Source organism: Bufo bufo, chromosome 2, assembly GCF_905171765.1.
Source record: "Bufo bufo chromosome 2, aBufBuf1.1, whole genome shotgun sequence".
Classification (NCBI taxonomy): Eukaryota; Metazoa; Chordata; class Amphibia; order Anura; family Bufonidae; genus Bufo; species Bufo bufo.
This window is the reverse complement of record NC_053390.1, coordinates 290,643,922-290,665,553: the sequence shown is the minus strand read 5'-3', so window position 1 is coordinate 290,665,553 and position 21,632 is coordinate 290,643,922. Positions and strand designations below refer to the sequence as shown.

The 21,632-nt window shown below is 42.0% G+C and overlaps 2 protein-coding genes across 2 annotated transcripts; both read right to left on the bottom strand.

Annotated features, from left to right (window-relative positions):
* LOC120988932 lies at positions 1 to 12,463 on the bottom strand. The gene is made up of 10 exons (XM_040416723.1): positions 12,413 to 12,463; positions 12,228 to 12,336; positions 10,435 to 10,571; positions 7,026 to 7,229; positions 5,581 to 5,796; positions 4,908 to 5,108; positions 4,236 to 4,457; positions 4,024 to 4,119; positions 237 to 325; positions 1 to 164 (listed from the first exon to the last, which is right to left on the bottom strand). Exons 6-10 carry the CDS (start codon positions 5,046 to 5,048, stop codon positions 71 to 73), a joined length of 642 nt encoding a protein of 213 aa, XP_040272657.1. The 5' UTR covers positions 5,049 to 5,108; positions 5,581 to 5,796; positions 7,026 to 7,229; positions 10,435 to 10,571; positions 12,228 to 12,336; positions 12,413 to 12,463; the 3' UTR covers positions 1 to 70.
* LOC120990789 lies at positions 7,008 to 20,630 on the bottom strand. The gene is made up of 8 exons (XM_040419692.1): positions 20,269 to 20,630; positions 17,086 to 17,259; positions 16,781 to 16,965; positions 14,582 to 14,906; positions 12,832 to 12,950; positions 12,457 to 12,653; positions 10,435 to 10,571; positions 7,008 to 7,229 (listed from the first exon to the last, which is right to left on the bottom strand). The coding sequence occupies exons 1-8, from the start codon at positions 20,329 to 20,331 to the stop codon at positions 7,008 to 7,010; spliced, it is 1,422 nt and encodes a 473-aa protein (XP_040275626.1). The 5' UTR covers positions 20,332 to 20,630.
* Between the last annotated feature and the right edge of the window lie 1,002 nt (positions 20,631 to 21,632).

Below are 21,632 nucleotides of genomic sequence, written 5' to 3'. Positions count from 1 at the left end.
GATAGGCAGATGATAGATAGATAGATATGAGACAGATAAATAGAAATTACATTTTTAAGGCAATACTGTTTCATGGAAGCCACACTGTGACACAGAAGAACGGGAGATGGTGGTGGATGCCTAGAATACGTGATTTGCAGATTAGACATTCAGTTGTGCCGATCCTGGAAAATAGAAGACAGGTATGAATTTTGGATGAATGGGGGAAAAAAAGTTAATGCTGGCCTCTTAGGTACCTGTGATGTTGATGACACAAGAAAGCCTCTTTCCCCATGATGGCGACATGCACTCCACACAGGACGCAGCTCTGCTTATTCACAGACAGCTGTTAGTGAAATAGAAGGAGATTTATGTAATATATACAGAGCAGAAACTGACAAACTATAGATAGAACTTCTTGGTATTTAAAGGCTACTGGACTTGAACAATTCTACAGGGAGTGCAGAATTATTAGGCAAATGAGTATTTTGACCACATCATCCTCTTTATGCATGTTGTCTTACTCCAAGCTGTATAGGCTCGAAAGCCTACTACCAATTAAGCATATAAGGTGATGTGCATCTCTGTAATGAGAAGGGGTGTGGTCTAATGACATCAACACCCTATATTAGGTGTGCATAATTATTAGGCAACTTCCTTTCCTTTGGCAAAATGGGTCAAAAGAAGGACTTGACAGGCTCAGAAAAGTCAAAATAGTGAGATATCTTGCAGAGGGATGCAGCACTCTTAAAATTGCAAAGCTTCTGAAGCGTGATCATCGAACAATCAAGCGTTTCATTCAAAATAGTCAACAGGGTCGCAAGAAGCGTGTGGAAAAACCAAGGCGCAAAATAACTGCCCATGAACTGAGAAAAGTCAAGCGTGCAAGCTGCCAAGATGCCACTTTGCCACCAGTTTGGCCATATTTCAGAGCTGCAACATCACTGGAGTGCCCAAAAGCACAAGGTGTGCAATACTCAGAGACTTGGCCAAGGTAAGAAAGGCTGAACAAGACACACAAGCTGAAACGTCAAGACTGGGCCAAGAAATATCTCAAGACTGATTTTTCTAAGGTTTCATGGACTGATGAAATGAGAGTGAGTTCTTGATGGGCAGATGGATGACCCGTGGCGGATTGGTAAAGGGCAGAGAGCTCCAGTCCGACTCAGACGCCAGCAAGGTGGGGGTGGAGTACTGGTTTGGGCTGGTATCATCAAGATGAGCTTGTGGGGCCTTTTCGGATTGAGGATGGAGTCAAGCTCAACTCCCAGTCCTACTGCAGGTTTCTGGAAGTACTCCTTCTTCAAGCAGTGGTACAGGAAGAAGTCTGCATCCTTCAAGAAAAACATCATTTTCAGGCAGGACAATGCTCCATCACACGCGTCCAAGTACTCCACAGCGTGGCTGGCAAGAAAGGGTATAAAAGAAGAAAATCTAATGACATGGCCTCCTTGTTCACCTGATCTGAACCCCATTGAGAACCTGTGGTCCATCATCAATGTGAGATTTACAAGGAGGGAAAACATAGACCTCTCTGAACAGTGTCTGGGAGGCTGTGGTTGCTGCTGCACGCAATGTGATGGTGAACAGATCTAATCACTGTCAGAATCCATGGATGGCAGGCTTTTGAGTGTCCTTGCAAAGAAAGGTGGCTATATTGGTCACTGATTTTGTTTTTGTTTTGTTTTTGAATGTCAGAAATGTATATTTGTGAATGTTGAGATGTTATATTGGTTTCACTGGTGAAAATAAATAATTGAAATGGGTATATATTGGTTTTTTGTTAAGTTGCCTGATAATTATGCACAGTAAAGTCACCTGCACACACAGATATCCCCTAAAATAGCTAAAACTAAAAAACAAACTAAAACTACTTCCAAAAATATCTCGTTTGATATTAATGAGTTTTTTGGGTTCATTGAGAACATGGTTGTTGTTCAATAATAAAATGAATCCTCAAAAATACAACTTGCATAATAATTCTGCACTCCCTGTAGAGGAATGAGATGGACTGCAGAAACAATAAGACAAAGTCAAAGGTTAACCTGAATTTCTTGGTCCCTAATGCAAATCTGTAACAGACCCCCATCTACCATGTGCCATTTATTAATACTGGTGTCTTTTTATGTTGCAGAGGGTGATTTACATTTAGTATACTTGTGACTTCTTTTAAATATGTGTTTTAATCTCTCCATTAGAAAGTAAGGTCACTTTAAATGAATTTGGGGGTGGGGGGTTCAATTTGTCCCAGCCCTGCTCATAATACATACAGGTGCATCTCATTAAATTAGAATATCATAAAAGGTCAATTTATTTCAGTGATTCAATAAAAAAAAAATGTTGATGATTATGGCTTACAAACGACTGTGCTGACTTTGGACTGCTATAACACAGTGGACCAACACCAGCAGATGGCCAGATGGATGGGACCGTGGCTGGTTTGGTAAAGGGCAGAGAGCTCCAGTCCGACTCAGATGCCAGCAAGGTGGAGGTGGAGTACTGGTTTGGGCTGGTATCATCAAAGATGAGCTTGTGGGGCCTTTTCGGGTTGAGGATGGAGTCAAGCTCAACTCCCAGTCCTACTGCCAGTTTCTGGGAAGTCACCTTCTTCAAGCAGTGGTACAGGAAGAAGTCTGCATCCTTCAAGAAAAACATCATTTTCATGCAGGACAATGCTCCATCACACGCGTCCAAGTACTCCACAGCGTGGCTGGCAAGAAAAGGGTATAAAAGAAGAAAATCTAATGACATGGCCTCCTTGTTCACCTGATCTGAACCCCATTGAGAACCTGTGGGTCCATCATCAAATGTGAGATTTACAAGGAGGGAAAACAGTACACCTCTCTGAACAGTGTCTGGAGGCTGTGGTTGCTGCTGCACGCAATGTTGATGGTGAACAGATCAAACACTGACAGAATCCATGGATGGCAGGCTTTTGAGTGTCCTTGCAAGAAGGTGGGGCTATATGGGTCACGGATTTGTTTTTGTTTTGTTTTTGAATGTCAGAAATGTATATTTGTGAATGTTGAGATGTTATATTGGTTTCACTGGTAAAAATAAATAATTGAAATTGGGTATATATTTGTTTTTTGTTAAGCTTGCCTAATAATTATGCACAAGTTAATAGTCACCCTGCACACACAGATATCCCTAAAATAGCTAAAACTAAAACTACTTCCAAAAATATTCAGCTTTGATATTAATGAGTTTTTTGGGTTCATTGAGAACATGGTTGTTGTTCAATAATAAAATTAATCCTCAAAAATACAAACTTGCCTAATAATTCTGCACTCCTGTATGGATTTGGTTTGTCCTCTAAAACCTTCTTGATGCTTAAGCTGGGCAACACGAACTGAAAGACGGATCAATGAAATAGGTAAAAATATAAAGATGATAAAAAAAGGTCTATAATCAACTCAATTACTCTAATACAATAATGATCTTTTAATTAACTTGATATACAAAATTACTCGAAATTGGCCTATTTCATCAGACTTTCATCTTAGGTTTATAAGCAGCTTTGAGTTGCTGAAGCTAAACTTGGTGCAGTGTTTTACAGTGTTTTGAGCGGTTTCAGAAGTATTTCAGTATAATTATTCTTTATAATACTATGGTTGGGAATCAACTTAAAAAAAATTAGCCTAAGGGTACATTCACACGACTATATGTGTTTTGTGTTCCGCAAATTGCAGATTCACAAAACACGGATACCGCCCATTTGCATTCTGCACTTTACGGAACCGTGTGGCCAGCACTATGATAGAACTGCCTCCTCTTGTCCGCAATTGTGGACAAGACTAGGACATGTTCTATATTTTTTGTGGGGTCGTGGTACATATGTGGATAGCACACGGTGACTTAATTGGATGGATATGAAAAAAAAAATTCATAAAGATGGATAGATGATACATTAGAGTGATATCATTACTGTATTATTTTAGTGGATTTCAAACGTAAATCCCAGGATCAACAATAAGGAGGAAAAGAAAGATAGAAATCTAAGAAAAAAATTACCAACATCTAGAAACTATATATTGTAGTCACCTGACCAAATGCTCCAGTTCTCATTGAACACATGCCACAGAACATAGCTTTAGACCTGGGGAAGCCATCCCTGCATACGTAAGTGCAACGTAGATCCTACAAAACACAGCCAGAAGAATAAGCAACTAACCCATACCACTAGCAATGGTATGAGATATAGATCTGGCCATCAAATAACGCAATCAAGATTGTCCCTTCCTTCTGGTACTTACCTTTAGGTACCGTGCCCTAGTGTGAGCTTGTATAGAGCGAGCACGGGGATCCTTTCTCAGAAAGTTAACCAGGCGACTGTTCATCATGGCTTCCTGCAGGAGTCTTGGCAGCTGGTTCACCACTGTGACATGGTCCGTGCACTTGTACTCATAGTAATCAGCCAGGCTGACTAAATATATATGGTGACAGTTGTCAGGACTGAGCAAACATTGATCCACTGCCTTAAATCCGGGAAAAAAAATGTATTACAAAGCAGAAGCAATAGGAAGTAGCAGTTAGACAAACACACATATGCCCCTGTTTTTTCATATTACATGCACATAAGACATGTTCATATTAAAGGATCAATCAGTTGTATGGTAAAGTAGATGCTTGGTGAAAAGGAATATGGTAAGCAAAAGTCCACAACAATGGCAACGGTATCTGGTCGAAATTTTAGAAAGAATATCACAAAATATGCAGTCATATAGAGTCCAGGATGAGTGGCCCCATTGAGAGGACACTATAATGCCTGACAGAGCACAGATTGTTACATGACTTGTACCTCTTAACGTTTATGTCCAAAATCGTAATAACGGAAGAGGCTGATTTATTAACTGAATCGAGCATGGAGCATACAATTTCATGCTCCAAAATATCTTGTACTAAACTTCACACATAGCCAAGGTTACCTTTGCTACACTGCCATGAAAGAAATTAAGCATGTCTTTCCCTCTGTGGTCACGGCCTACGCGAAGAAGAAAGCTCAAAGTTCTGCGAAGTGAGGCCCAATACATGGTGGGTATTTCTGAGACACCTTCTAGAGAAGACATGGCTCCTTGCAAGTCTTGCTCAGCTACACCCTCTTGACAGCAATGCAGCAGACAAAGTAGCTAAAAAAAAAAGGTTTTACTAGTTTTAGAACAATAGAATTTTTTTAAAAATGATTTTCTACATCAACATTTTCTCAACATTTTGAGGGATTGTTTACTACTGCAGACTAGTGAATTTTGATATGCATCTTACTATGGCAGTTCTGGGAGCCTTCAAAAGCCCCAGGCTGCCATATGTAACTGATTGGCACCACGGCGGTGAAATAGGGAGCCCTCTCCTCTGTCTAACCTCTCAGATGCTGCATTCGCTATTTGCCATTACATCTGATGGGTTATCGTGACTGGGATTGGAGTTATCTCCGACCCTGGTCATTACTGGTGAGTTTCAGCTGTATGACGGATGGAGTAGTCTCAGCTCATAAGCCTGCTCCATTACATCCCTTACATGTAAATGAGATTCAGTTACATCATTGTGTGTTAAAGAGTTAAGAACAGGTATAAATTATGTACTGTACTACTATGAATATGTCACCTTTTTCACCGGGTACTGTAGTCTTCCTGCACCAGTCTTTGTATGATACTTTCTAGCAAACCTTGCAGTGTGTCAGCTAATTCTATAATTTTTTTTGGTGAGCCTCTCAAATCTTTCCTTAGACACGGACGTTCCCTCGCAGGCAAGCGATATCCACAAAGGGTTTGTGGAGAATGATTTTTGTAGAAGTTCATGAAGCTGCTCAGTGCTTAATATCTGTATGAGGCAGAAAGAAGACAGACACAGTAAGCAAACACAAATGATCAGAAAGAAAAAGCGATCTGCAATAAAAATATGTGAGCAACAACCTCTGCCGCAACAGATATAATGGATCCATTATGATCCAGTTAGTAAAAGATCCTATAGGATCCATTTCACTATAGTGGCTTTTTCAAGTTTCCTTCAGGTGTCCCTCCTTTTTTACCGCATAGCGAATAACACATTGCCATCAACTGGCAATGCGGAAACTTGGAGACAAAGAACCAATAGAAGCAGTGAGCAAAGCTTCCTTCTACATCTTTTCTGTCTTGACAATTTTATTCTATTCTGTACTACACATCTAATGTTGGTCACATATCTTTCTACTACACACAAGGGACACCTCAGTAATTGTAAGCTGGCCTTGGCTTCCACATTTAAGAAACGGCTATACATAGCATTACACCTTCAATATTATACGTTTCTTGTTCCTGTTGGTATATTCTTGAAATAATAATGTATATCTGTATGTCTAAATGCCATAAATATTAAAGGGGTTGTCTGACCTTGGAGGCAACAACCCCCGGGGTCCTGCCCTATCCCTCTGAACATAAAACAACTCCACTCACCTGTTCATGGTCATGCTGCTGCTCCATTCCCAGCCCCGACAGGACCAGGAGGTTGCGTGATCCCAGGTTCATTCACAGGCCTCAGTGGTTACATTGGCTTGAAGGTACTGTGATGTAGTGGTCAAGCTGCTGTACCCTTTGAGGCCTGTGATTGGCTGCAGCAGTCACGGTACCCAGACACTTTCTGGTTCTGCAGGGACCAAAAGTAGCCAGGAACGAAGCTGTTGCAGGACCACAGGCAAAGGAGGACCCCAGGGACTGTCAGTTCCAAGACTGGAAACCCCTTCAATAAATACTTGACAGTGTTATGTCTAATGGTCACTGGAAATAATACCATCAGGTCTGTGGAGTCTATAAGCCAAACTTCCTACTACGACTTCTCTAATTTTCTACACTAGAACCAAAACTGACTGACCCCACATCCCTGCTAGTCATCAGTGATTATAATTTTTTTTAGATACATTTTTTAAAATATAATTTACTATATAAAAATGTTATCTTTTTATTTTGAAGCCATAGTTAATATATTTCTACAGACTCTAAATCCACATTGTTGATAACATTGCTGGTTTTTACTACCTCACCTCCACTGACTATTTATTACACCAATGTTGTCACCTTGCTATAGCGAGACAGGTATAAGACCACCAGGCGCTGTGCTGCTTCCGGAGACAGAAGATCCAGATTTAGACAGGTAGATGGTGATATGGTGCAGAGTGCAGAGGTTGGGGTACAGCTGATCACACACTTATAGGAAGGAGGAAGAAATCCTTGAGTGCTCAGCCAAGAAGACAGGTCGGTGACATCAGATGGAAATGAAAGCTACAAAAAGGAACATTGAAATTCATACATTTGTACATAACTGGGTTCAACAACAGAAATAGAAGCTCTGCATAATGCTGGTGAAATCTCAATGGACTACAGCAGGAATGGCCAACCTGAGGCTCTCCAGATGTTGCAGAACTACAACTCCCAGAATGCCCAGACTGCCAACTGCTATCAGCCTACAGCAGGGCATGGTGGGAATTGTAGTTTTACAACAGCTGGAGAGCCACAGGTTGGCCATGCCTGGACTACAGACTAAGCAGTCTTAAAAGGTGGAGCCATAAATGGTTGATAGTTGAAAAAACAAATGAGGGGACACTTATTAAAGGGGTTATCCAACACTAAACTTGGACTCATGGTGCGGTTCATACTCCCCTGGGGTCCCTGCTGCTGGATTCTGGCTGCATCACACAACGACCACCTCAGGAGCTTCTGGGTCTCTGGGAATCAACATCCTGTTGATGGGAGTCACATGACTGCTGCAGCGACCTGGTACCCGTTTCACATGCCGTACAGATGACAGGTCACCACTGCGGCCAATGATTGACTGCAGAGGTCATGTGATGCCTGTCATCAGGATGTTCATTCCCAGAGCAACAGGAACTGCCAAGGCAGCTGTGGAGCGATGCAGCCAGAATCCAGCAACAGGGACCAGGTAAGTATGAATTCCACCATGGATCCAATCAGTCTGAAGAAGTCTGTTTAGTCTTGGATAACCCCTTTAAAGGGTTTCTATCACTTGGTATGACATAATTAGCTGTCAGACACTAGCGATCTGCTAGTGTCTGCTCTGGCCAACCATCCTACTATAATCACTTGTGGGGCAGCGGTTTTGCTAAAAAACTAACTTTTATAAATATGCTAATGAGCCTCTAGGTGCTATGTGGGCGTCATTAGCACCTAGAGGCTCCGTCTACCTTCATACACAGCCGCCGCCCAGCGCGTCCCTCCAGCCCGCCCATGTCCTCCTCCGTGTGACGCAGCGGACGAGTTCTCGCGCATGCGCCGTGCGCGGCTGTATTCGGCGCATTTGAGATCTCAGCTCGGAGCGGTCAGACATTCAATGCGCATGCGCCGAATACAGCCGCGCACGGCGCATGCGCGAGAACTCGTCCGCTGCGTCACACGGAGGAGGACATGGGCGGGCTGGAGGGACGCGCTGGGCGGCGGCTGTGTATGAAGGTAGACGGAGCCTCTAGGTGCTAATGACGCCCACATAGCACCTAGAGGCTCATTAGCATATTTATAAAAGTTAGTTTTTTAGCAAAACCGCTGCCCCACAAGTGATTATAGTAGGATGGTTGGCCAGAGCAGACACTAGCAGATCGCTAGTGTCTGACAGCTAATTATGTCATACCAAGTGATAGAAACCCTTTAAGACTGGCACTTCATACTCTGGTCTTAAAGGATAACTGTCATATTTTTTTTTTATTTCAGCCCTGGAGGGATTTTCGTTTTTGCATTTTTATTTTTCACTCCCACTCCCTGGGGTGCTGGAAAAAAATGCAATTCCGCAACAGTTTTATGAGTTTAGTTTTTACAGTGTTCCCTATATGGTAAAACTGATCTGTTACTTTCATTCTCCAGGTCATTACGATTACGGCAAAAGCACATATGTATAGTTTTTCTCGCATTATAATACTGAAAAAAAATTAAAACTTATAATTTTTTTTTCTTCTCATCGCCATATTCTGACCCCTATAACTATTTTGTAGTGTACGGAGCTGTGTAGGGGCGGATTTTTTTGCGGGGGGATCTGTACATTTTATTGATACCATTATGGGGTTTGTACGGCTTTTTGATCACTTTTTATTAAATTTTTTTGTGGGAGTTGAAGCAGACATTTTTACAGTTTTTTGCGTTTCGTCGCATGGGAAAAATATTTTCATACATATATTTTATTTTATTATTTCATAGTACAGGTGTTTTCACATTTATTTTTATTTTTTATACTTTTATAGTTCCCATTAGATTGTTTCTCTCATAAACTCCAATGTATTATCACTGGATTGTATGACAATTACAATGTATTCCTATGGAGCTCCATAGGAACTAATGTGCGACAGCTTCAGTTCATTACGGAGGACTGAAGTTGCTCCACAATGCTTCCAGCTCCCCTTATCCTCACTGGGGGGAGCCGGAGCATTCAGTTAAAAGTCTGCAACCGGCATTACCACTGGTCTCGGACTTTAGCTGTAGGTGTCTACAGTATGAAATGGCAGGCACCTGGTGGCTATAGTACCCGCTGTTCAACTAAGCGGGCGCCATGTTTAAAGTCCAGGCCAGCACCGTACAAGTATGGAGCTGGTTGGGAAGGGGTTAAAATGGCCGCAAACAACTTGTCCTAGAATGTGAGCAGGACTCGTTGCCTCCACGTGCAGAGCTGCCTAGGGGGATGAGGTGGAGGCTGGGGTCCTAGGTTTGAATCTGACCAAGGAAAACATATGACATTTGTATGCTCTCCCGGTGTTTGCGTGGGTTTCCTCCGGGATGCTCTGGTTTCCTCCCACACTCCAAAGACATACTGATAGGGAACGTAGATTGTAAGTCCCACTGGGGACAGCAAGTGAGGATAATGTCTGTAAAGAGCTGTGGTATATGTCAGCTCTATATAAGGCTACTTTCACACTAGTGTTTTTGCCTGATCCAGCAGGGTTCAGCAAAAACGCTTCCATTACTGATAATACAACCATCTGCATCTGTTATGAACGGATCCGGTTGTATTATCTTTAACATAGCTAAGACGGATCCGTCATGAACTCCATTGAAAGTCAATGGGGGACGGATCTGTTTTCTATTGTGTCAGATTGTGTCCGAGAAAATGGATCCGTCCCCATTGACTTGCATTGTGGGTCATGACAGATCCTTTTTGGTCCGCATCCCAGGACGGAAAGCAAACCGCAGCAGCATACATTTTGGAGCATCCCGTTCTGTTCAGTTACATTTTGTCCCCTTTGACAATGAATGGGGACAAAATGGAAGTATTTTTTTCTGGTATTGAGACCTTATGATGGATCTCAATACCGGAAAATATTAACGCTAGTGTGAAAGTAGCCTAAGCAAGTAAAATAAATAAGTAAAAAACAAAGGAGTTAAAAAACATAAAATTTTATCTCAAACCCCGGTGCAACTTAAACATATCACAGAACATACAGAATTAGCATGGTGTACAGTATAGGTGGGAGCAATTAAACCATTTCACCTGATTTATGGCATCAATAAATATGTATGTGGCCATGCCAGGGAGTTTGGCAGATGTTTGCAGGACATGCTGCAGGATGTCTTTTATCTCTTCATTTCTCCAACAATTCCTGAGCTTCATGAGAACATCTTCTTGCTCTGAAAAAGGGATAAAGCAGCCTGATGCTGGACTACTAAGGGTCTAAAGACAATTTCCTGATTTTACCTTCTTTTAGGCACTTTATTTTAATGTAGTCTTGTCATATATAAATCAAAACTAGCTGCAAATACTGATGTACAGGGTCATTCAAAAAGGATGATGCAAATGTAAAGGCCTGTGGTTAAAGCAAACACATTCTGCTCCTGAAAGGAAAGAAAGCTGTGCTGTGATTGCTATGGACAACAAAGTCAGTTTTCTTTTAGACAGTTTTCATAAATAAAGGGCCAGATTTAAGATGGCAACATTGCAGCAAGAAAAAGCATTCTGCATGTTGGAATTTGCAAGAACGGTGTCTGTTGTGACAATACAGCGAAATTTTCAGAATAAATTTGGTAAATGTGCTCTGCATAGAAATTGCATTTAGAGTTGGGTGAACCTCAATGGTTAGTATTAAAACATGGAATCCAAAATCCAGATAGATTACATAAATTTGATTTGGATTTTTTATTCCATGTTTTAATATTAACCATTGAGGTTCACTCCCCCACCTTATGCTAATTTATTTTGTTCAGGTGTGGAGTTTGATTATAAGGCAATTTGCAGATTGTGCTACTATGTCATGAGTAGGGATCATATTTTGGTATCTGAAACGCGTAGACGTTAACGTAATCTGTCTGTACATTTGTCCATCCAGTTCGGCCTGTCATCCTGCAAGTTGATCCAGAAGAAGGCAAAAAAAAAAAACCCCTGTGAGGTAGAAGCCAATTTTCCTCACTTTAGGGGAATAAAAAATTCCTTCCCGACTCCAATTGCCTGATTGGAGTTGGGAAGGAATTTTTTATTCCCCTAAAGTGAGGAAAATTGGCTACTACCTCACAGGTTTTTTTTTTTTGCCTTCCTCTGGATCAACTTGCAGGATGACAGGCCGAACTGGATGGACAAATGTCTTTTTTTGGCCTTATGTACTATGTTATGTACTATGTTACTATGTATTGTATTGTTACTATGTATTGTTACTATGTATTTATGGTACGTATACTACGCGTCTACTGGAACGTTGCATTGTTGTGCTGGCCTCAACGATCACCAGATCTAGCACCCTGTAACTTGTTTCTGTAGGGATACATCAAAAACTCAGTTCATCTACCCCCTAAGCCACAGGACCTGAAAGACCGGAGATAACGCATCACTGACATCTGTCGTCTCACCAGTGGAGCTCCTATTGAACATTTGTAGTTTATAGATAAAACTTGGATAGATGCTATATCTTATTATATTAATAAATTTGCATCATGTTCTCTCAGTTATGAATACCGAGGGTATTATTTTGCACCATTCTTTTTTAATCACCCCGCATTTTGGTGATCTGAAACTTGAATTTACCCAAAACACCCAAAACAGACATACTATAAACATAGTGCATCCTCAGGCTTTAACTTCAAGGAATCATAGCTAATCACAAGATAGGTACTGGAGATCAATGGGGAAAACTTTTTGGGGTGGCAGAACACAAACTACTGTACACAGTCCCTGCACATAAGGACTCAGGACAAGAGTCAAAATATCACTGTTAATGGTGTTGGCAAAATGTATCTGATTTGCTTCTGTTTTCTGATGTGAATAAAGACATGTTCCTGAGCATATATAAAACCTACCTGGTCCATTTGGAATGAGGTAGCAGCAAAGACGCATCACTATATTGGAAAGTTGAACGGATGAAGGACCGCAGCCAACAAAATGGTAAAAGACCCTGCTGTGAGGAAGCTGAATATGAATGTTTTAGGAAAGCTGCTTATAAATCTGTATGCAAAAAAAATTAAAAAATCTTAAAAATTTTCACCTGATGTACTTTAGATATGCAAGCAGCCAATAAAGATGACTTGCCTCTTCCAGGCTCTGAAACAATCTGGTACATAGGGATCCTCCATTCAGCATCAACGTCTTTATTTTCCAACATGGCGGAATCATCTTGTTCCATTTTTAGGAACTCTAAGATCCTCTGTATCTCAAGATCTCGTCCAAGAAATAGCTGCTGTTTTTGATGGAGAAAGATGTGATGTTGAGCTAATTCTGCCTCCTCCCTATGGAAACATACAGACATTATGAAAAGTACTGCAAGTGAAATATAAGAGCTTTAAGATTTTCTCCCGTCTGCTTTTGCTGGGATGTTGTAAACTGCTATCAGGAAAGTGGAGTTATACATTTCTAGTAGGTCTAAGCTGTTACCCGAAAATCTCTGGCACATATCAAGCATCTTACCAGGAAATCTGAACCTCCTTTGATGTACTTTCTGAACGCTCTGGGAATGTTAGAAGAATTCTTTTTTTAAGAAACTCTAGAATCCATGAGGAGAATTCTGAGGAAATCCCCAATTTCACCTAGAAGCATAAAATAAAATGTATAACTATACTCTAAGTTCACATTGCTTATTCAAGTCAGCTGCACACTAATAAAAAAAACTATTTCCACCACTGAGTGGAAGAACAAATACACAACCAACAAAGTATTAATGCCACATCCAGTAACCGAGACGCCCACCTCTAAAAGTTATTCTACCAAAAAAACTACTTTGTGCATAAAACTGTCTCTCTTTGATTTACCCTATTTTTTTTTTTTTTAAAGCAGGTTCGGACTGGTCCACCAGTGTAGCAGAGGAACCTCCAGTGGGCCCAAGATATGACACAATAATGGACCCCTAATAAAACGGGCCGCTATATGCAGTCTGTGTAGTTGTAGTTTTATATGTAATGTTATATTTTTTTTTTTTTGTGCATTGCCATCTAATCCAGTAGGGGAGGTAATGGTTGGCAGAAACATGGCTAACCACCCTGTTCCTCCCCTTTTTGTAGGAGTGGCTGGTCCAACTACCTATCAGGAGGGGGAAGTCCAGAGGCTAGGCAGAGAGGGGATGAGAGAGGTCCTGTTCTGATAGTGGGGATGTTGGAAAGTAGCTTGTAGAGCATCAACTCGCATGAACAATATCTTTTCCCCTGAGTAGGGAGTTCAGGAATCAGACCACCGTCTCCTGCAAGAACAGTAGCTAAAGACAGCCTCAAGTGAAGACTTGAGATCTCCCACAGCAGAGTAAACTGCTACCTCAGGATCTACAGACACTGCTGCAAGGTGAGAGACAACAACTCAGACACCTTCACCTACCTAATAACCACTAGGCCATTATCACCTAAGTGCAGAGTAGCAGCCATTCAACCAACCAGCCACTATACCTTCTTGCCAGGTGGCACAAGCTACATTTTGCACTAAGTAAAGAGAGGCTATTAAACTTTTCCTTCTGGCCTGATTCTATCTTCAGTCTACCTTTTCACTGTAATTAACCCCAGGGAGCGAAGGCCTGAGGTAAGACATTGACACAATAACACTACATATCAGGGCCACTATCACTCCCATCTTCTACACTGGCTCCCACAGGGGCTCACTGCAGACCCAATAGGAAAAGGGCCCCACACCATCCTATCAAGAAACCAATGCTTACTAATATTTACTTACTTTTCTTACACAGGGGCCTTTTGCAGTCTACAGTATGTTGGCCTATGAATCAGATATCCTAGTAAACCTTATTGATGATTAAGTTCTGCTTGTGCAGTGATAATAATTACTTAAAAGTAGGCATACACATGTCCCGTATACAATAAAAAATGCCCTTATATGGCTATGTCGAAAGTAAAAATATATGTTTTTCAGAATGTGGTTATGAAAAACACTAAAAAAAATGCTGCATCCTTAAGCCCGAACTAGGTTGTGTCCTTAACAGGTCAATGCACACAGAATAGCAGTGTACGTGAAGCATAACTATCAAATCTGTGTTGGAAGGCCATCTACAACTGAACTATGATGTAGAATCAAACTATGATGTCAATCTATGCCACAAAATAGACAAATTTTGACTTCATTTTATTTAAAAAAAAACATTTAATGCATCTGAGAATACTAACGACTAAACAACTTGCAGAACCTATTGCATGATGAAAGAATTAACAATGCATTTGCTTACTTTCCCTTGTCCAGTAGTGGGTTCAGTGGCAAGTATCTGGCACCCATAGTGCAGGATCTGTTCCGCAGGAAAGCGGCAACACAATTGTTCCTTGAGTGACAGCATAAATGAAGCCTTATGACCTTTGTCTTGATATTTTGGAAGATCCTCCTGGGACAATTGGAGCAGAAAAGATGGATCTCGAAGGCAAAATGCAGCATTGGGATTATAGTTTCTATAAGCTCCATGCAGTATTTCAGTTCCTGTGACAGACATGCCATCAATCCAGTGATAGAGGTCAACAATTCCTTGAGGTACCTCAGCTGCATCTGGTATCCAGCCAGCACTAGATAATATTTAGAAGATATTTTTAGACCTAAAGGGAATGTATCACCTAGATTTGTATTAACATTTGTATTCTCATTAGGTATTTTATTTTTTATTTTTGTACATATCTATGGGGAAACCATCTTGCCTGAGCTGTAGATTACAGCATTTAGAGATATACTTTACAGCATCCATATGGACTACCGGTACAACAGACTGGAGGGGGCTCATTGACTTCTATGGGAGAGTTTTCTAGACATGCTCTGTGACCTGTGCAGAGGTCATTGTACAGGGAGGTAGTACTGTATATAAGCTGCAACAATTACCTATTGTGAACGGAGAACCTTGTGTTATTGATATATACAGTGCCCTGAGATAGTATACACTCCCTTGTTGTTATGTTCTGCTTTGTTGAATTACAACCTGGAGTAAAAATGAATTTTTTGTAATGGACCTGGCAAAATAGATCAAATTTTACAGTGTACTGAAAAAAACTTTAAAAATATAAAATAAATTTTTTTTATGTTGTGACTGCATTTGTATTCCTTGGACTAACAGGCTACATACAGCAGCCCAAATAATTCCCCACTAACTGCAGATTATTCAAATTTAAAGGCAATCTGTCACCAGCGACCTCCCTATCCAGCTGTTTGCATAGGTACATAGATTCTTGATTAAAACCCTTTTTTTATCTGAGCCTTTGCTCCCGAGTTATGATTAGGCCTTTGGGGCAATGAGAGCGTCACCATTGCTTGTGGTACACCCAAGCTCTGCTCCTTTCTGTGGCCAGCCCCTCCATCACAGTTTTGCCACTGCCTAGCCCTATTAATCAAATCAAAGCAACGAGGGAGGGGAATACCCATAGGCGGACTGGCCATAGATCTTACAGAGAAATTATCTTGTGGGCCGATGCTCTCAGTGGTAATGAATGCATTAATGCTGTGAGAATCAGGTACGTACTCCTGTTACCTGGCCAACGACTACACATGCCCTCCTGAATTCAACTACTGTGGCCGCATCTCACCTTCTGAGTCCCCTGCTTCATATCATAATCAGAGACAACTGGAGGCGGACAGAAAATGGCATTTATTGATTTCCACCACCGAGGCACAGCTTTTGGGGAAGTAAAGTATATTGTGATGGACTTTGGTATTTGGTTCTGCTCAGATAGTATTTTGCACTATGGTATTGCTGACCCTGCCTATTTGTGCTGCCTCCCTTCTACCACCTTAAACCAGCCTGGGACCACTTTTAGGCTTTTTTTTTCCAGAGCCACTTTTAGTTCCAAGTCTGTCCCTGGGGAATACCATATGAAATTCCAAAAATCCATTTTATTTCCTGGTTGTAGTGCAACAAACAGCGAAAAGAAGTATCAGTATATTATTAGGAATAGTAGCCAGTGTGAAAACTGCAGAGTTTTAGGGTTTTTCATTTTATTTTAATATAGATAGTAACATGGATAACATCACCAAAAATTCTTCAAAATGTGTTTAGCATAAAATCTTGATTTAAACATTAACTAATTTTCTGAGGAAACATTTCTGTTCAAGGAATATTCCAGGGGAATCACTTTTATTAAAAACAGGGTCAGAGTTAATTAAAATAGACCATCATTAGTCCCCTAATTGATTTGTTGCTGCTCTGGTCCCCACTCCTCTCTACTTCCTGTTCTCAGATGTGATGGACAGCTTTTGGTTTGGACTGCCTGCCCACCATTCTCTGGCTTAAGCAGGTCACCACTGAAGCTGAGAGGGCAATCCAAGCCATATTCTGCCCCTCAAGCCCAAAACCAGGAGGTGGAGAGGAGCGGGAACCCAGAGCCGTGGCCGAACAGCAGCAGAGGGGAATCGTTTAGGTGAATAATAGACCTGGAGTAAGTAAAGAGTTATTTACCGTTCACCTAGAAGTACCACCATAAAAGGTGTTCCAAAGGTGTCCTGGTGACATCGATCTAGTTCACCAAGACAAGTGGCGAAGATCTTGCCTGAAGGGGTGTCCTTAGGGATTCCCCATCTTAAATCACACTCAACCAAGCACATACTGCGGGCTTCACACCACTCTCTGAGTTCTGGAAACACCTGGAAGGTTGTGATGAAACCTGAGAACTACATCTACAAAGGGTGATCTGAATATTTTTGCATTACACTTTATGAAATATCAGCCATTAATTCTAACAGCGATACTATTCAATTACTTACCTGCTTCACAAGCACTTCTCTCTCTGAATGGAAATCATCAAATGTGGATGACACAAACACTCTTATGGTAATCCATCCAGAAGGCACATACTGGCTAGAGAGATTATGCAGCCTTTCAACAGGAGGCAGGGTATTGATCCGATTCCACATCTGGGATAAATCCGCAGGCAAGTTCTGACAATATACAGAAGAATCAGACATTGTAGGATTCATGGGATATGTGATAAATATCTGAAAGGTAGAACCAACCTGAAGGTGGAGTGACCAACAGCCACCACATCCAGCTGAAGAACGAATGTATGAGTGGTAGCACCTAGATAAAAGGTAGCCAACCTAAGTGGCACAATACTATGCTTTCAGAAAAATCTTACCTCCCTTGTAAATTCCAATGTCTGTGCATGCAAGATTAATGTTTGCATCATTGGCTTTTTTCCCCGTAACCCCCCACAATTGCCTAGTGTCGTCTACTGTATTTCTCCTTTGCATCCGTTTGCGATCATTCTTTATCACTTGCTTGTTGGAATATGTACTTCTAGTGGATTATGGTGGCGGTTTTCATTAATGTTTATTTCTATGTACTTCTACATTGCCTGACCAGTATCATAGTTATATGGGTCGTCGCGCAAAAACCCCGAACTGCAGTCCTGTTCCAATGCCAATGCCTTCTTCTGGTCCCAGCCAGACAGGAAGTGGCTTAGTACCATGACCTCTGCAGCCAATCACTGGCCTCAGAGGTCACAAATGTTTGAACGGCACATCACTAGCATGTCAAAAACCGTAATGTGCTGATCAAGCACAGGGCAGTGGTACTAAAACAGCGGGACGGCAGACAGATTACTGTTTGTTTTTTGGTTGGCGCACACCTGGGGTTGTCTGCTACTAGGTTGGATTATCCCTTTAAGTAGAAAGAAAGATGAACTAATTAGGTCAGCCTGTGCCCATAGAAAGATCAAAAACTAATAACGCTAATCAATTTTATTTGGCATTCATTAATAGTAAAATAGATCTATTGGGGTCATTGAAAATACCAGGATTGTTATTCACTCTGAGCCCCACAATGCACAAAGGCAATAACAGATGCTGCTAAATGTTACAAAATGCCCCCTTTTCTGACATCACTAAGGCTTCATTCACATCAGCGTTCAGCCTTTCCGTTCTCCTTCTCCGTTATAGGAGCAGGAGTACGGAAAGGACGGATTCGGCACATAACTGAGCCGAACGGAGCCCACGGAACCCGGAGACAGCAGTTGTGCATGCAGGACTTTTGTCTCCGCTTCAAAAATCTTCCTCTACACGGAAACCTAACGGACCCTATTATAGTCTATAGGGCCAGTAGACTCCGTTCGGCTCAGTTATGTGCTGAATCCATGCTTTCTGTTCTCCTGCTCCTATAACGGAGCAGGAGTACAGAAAGGCTGAACGGTGATGTGAACGAAGCCTTAGACTCCATTCACACGTCCGCAAAATGTGTCCGCATCCTTTCCGCAATTTTGCGGAAAGGGTGCGGACCCATTCATTCTCTATGGGGACGGAATGTGCTGTCCGCATCTACATTTGCGGATCCGCACTTCCGCATCCGTGCTTCCGTTTCCGCAAAAAAATAGAACATGTCCTATTCTTGTCCGCAATTGCGGACAAGAACAGGCATATTCTATTATGTCGCCAATGTGCGGTCCGCAAAATGCGGAACGCACATTGCCGCTTTCCTTGTTTTGCGGATCCGTGACTCCGTGTATCCGCAAAACACATTGCGGACGTGTGAATGGAGCCTTAGAACGGTTGGCTGAAGCTGCACCTCTTGTACACAATACTAGTAAGGCCATTTAACACATGCTGACTTTGCTGTGGAATGAACACAGTGAAAAGATTGTGCCACGTGTGAACATACCATAATACCAAGAGGTAACAGGGAATCTGTCACCAGTTTTTTGCTGCCCTATCAGAGGGCATGAGCTGGTGACAACTGGCATTACTATTCCCTATGTCAATGGGGTGTGTTATTACACAGCCTTATATTGTTTAAGGATGTATCCCCGCTAATAATACCTAGTTTTCAATTTATTGATACATTTCTAGGAGGAATAACAGATGAACAACAGAATATAGTGTTTTGACAAAAGATGCTTCAGAACAATTTTATGAAAAATATACGTATTTACTAAAACATACATGTCAGGAAGGGTGACAGGTCATCAGACAACAATAAATATGTAGATTAAAGGAGTTAACCTGGAATTAATACTGATTACCTATCCTCAGGATAGGTCATCAATATCAGATCTGCAGGGGTCCGACACCCAGGACCAATCAGCTGTTGGAAGAGCCCGGGCACTCAGTGAGCGCGGCGGCCTCTTCTTGGGCTATGTGACGTCACTGTACATTGGTTAAATGGCCTACTGGCAGCTCAGCCCCATTCAAGTCAATGAGGCTAAGCTGCAACGGCGCTGTGTCGGTAAGCGCCTGGGAGGCCACTGTGATCACCAGAGCTCCAGTGAGTACCGCAGCTTCCCAAAACAGCTGATGGGTGGAGGTAACGGGACTCAGATGCCTACCAATGTGATATTAATTACCTATCCTGAGAATAGGTCATCAATATTATATCCCGGAAAACTCCTTGTGCCCCCCGTGGCCGTATTGAGGCCTGCATACAGCAAGTCGGCAATACATGGACACTGACCGTGTCCATTCCGCATCACGGATCCATTCACTTCAATGGGTCCACAATCACAAAGATGCGGAATGGGGGCACGGATCGGAACCCCACGGAAGGACTACTGAGTGCTTCCGTGGTGTTTCTGGCCGTGCCTCCACACCGCAAAAAGTAGCGCAAGCACTACTTTTTTGCGGTTTCGGACCGTTGGATGCAGATCGCGGACCCCATTCAAGTGAATGGGTCCGCGAAACGCATGCGGCTGCCCCACGGTCTGTGCCCGTGCATTGCGGACCAAATTTGCGGTCCGCAGCACGGGCATGGAGCCCTTACGTTTGTGGGCATGAGCCCTTAAGCTATGATAGTTACAAAATGTAATGTATAGAAAGATGTATCATTAACTCAATGAGGTATGAACCTTTCTCTTTTATTCAGCCGGCTGTCTGTTTAAGGGAAATAAAACCAATTTATCCAGCATCTGCAATAATGGTGGACCCACCCCACAAATGAACGTGCTGTGACGTTTATTTTACCTTGACACCTTCATGTTCATCGTCTTTCTTCTTCCTCCTTACTGTGCTCATCAGAACCCCCATAGTAAAGCTGGGACGTCAGGTCAGGGTGGAAACAGTATCTGCTGCATACTCTACACCAGGAGACAACTCATGTCAACAGTATGTCTATAGAATGTGCTGGTAACGTGACACCAGGCGTCGGGTGCAGTGTACACTGTATGTCACCAAGGAATTGCTCATACATTACCTGTTTTACAATGTCCCAAGGTACATAAGTGAGTCTTTAAAAAAACACTACGCCCAAAATCCAGCCCTTGTATATATGCTGTGCAGTCATATTCATCCTCTCCCCAGCAATTTCATGCTGGGGAGAGACTGCGAGAATCTTCTTTAAATGTGTAGGGCTGTCTTTAGCTAGAGGCATTTACTCCAAAGACTTTTAAAGGTGCCCTGTGGTCTCTAGCAGCAACACATCGGAAGATAAATCTTTAAAGGGGTATTCCCATCTGGGACATTGATGGGATATTGCTACGATGTACCATCAATGTCATATAGGGCTCGATGAGATTTATGTATGCCCCCGGCCCAGAGCATCACTCTGCCTCCGCGGGCTTGTCTTGTCATTAGTCATTCTGGTGCCCTCCCTTCCCCTTGCTCAGTATTACACTTGCTAATTTGTCCTACTCCCAATACATTAATTTCAAGAACTTACTGTTCACTCGAGGCCTGATACATAGTAACATAGTACAGTACATAAGACCAAAAAAAGACATCTGTCCATCCAGTTCGGCCTGTTATCCTGCAAGTTGATGCAGAGGAAGGCAAAAAAAAACCTGTGAGGTAGAAGCCAATTTTCCCCACTTTAGGGGGAATAAAAATTCCTTCCCGACTCCAATCAGGCAATCAGAATAACTCCCTGGATCAACGACCCCTCTCTAGTAGCTATAGCCTGTAATATTATTACGCTCCAGAAATACATCCAGGCCCCTCTTGAACTCTTTTAGTGAACTCACCATCACCACCTCCTCAGGCAGAGAGTTCCATAGTCTCACTGCTCTTACCGTAAAGAATCCTCTTCTATGTTTGTGTACAAACCTTCTTTCCTCCAGACGCAGAGGATGTCCCCTCGTCACAGTCCTGGGGATAAATAGATGATGGGAGAGATCTCTGTACTGACCCCTGATATATTTATACATAGAAACATAGAATGTGTCGGCAGATAAGAACCATTAGGCCCATCTAGCCTGCCCAATATACTGAATACTATGAATAGTTACTATGAATATACATAGTTATTAGATCTCCCCTCAATCGTCTTTTTTCTAAAGTGAATAACCCAAATTTTTTGATAATCTTTCAGGGTACTGTAATTCCCTCATTCC

Bases quoted from the DNA above. Each gene is read 5' to 3' on its own strand.
- LOC120988932 (XM_040416723.1), bottom strand. From the start codon at position 5,048: ATGTCTTCTCTAGAAGGTGTCTCAGAAATACCCACCATGTATTGGGCC. The intron at 4,120-4,235 runs GTAAGTACCAGA...TGTGTTTTGTAG, and splicing joins CTAGGGCACGGTACCTAAAG to GATCTACGTTGCACTTACGT. The intron at 326-4,023 runs GTGACTACAATA...TTTCACTAACAG, and splicing joins GAACTGGAGCATTTGGTCAG to CTGTCTGTGAATAAGCAGAG.
- LOC120990789 (XM_040419692.1), bottom strand. From the start codon at position 20,331: ATGGGGGTTCTGATGAGCACAGTAAGGAGGAAGAAGAAAGACGATGAA. The intron at 14,907-16,780 runs GTAAATAACTCT...AATATTATCTAG, and splicing joins GTGGTACTTCTAGGTGAACG to TGCTGGCTGGATACCAGATG. The intron at 12,654-12,831 runs GTAAGATGCTTG...ATGTTTCCATAG, and splicing joins AAGGAGGTTCAGATTTCCTG to GGAGGAGGCAGAATTAGCTC.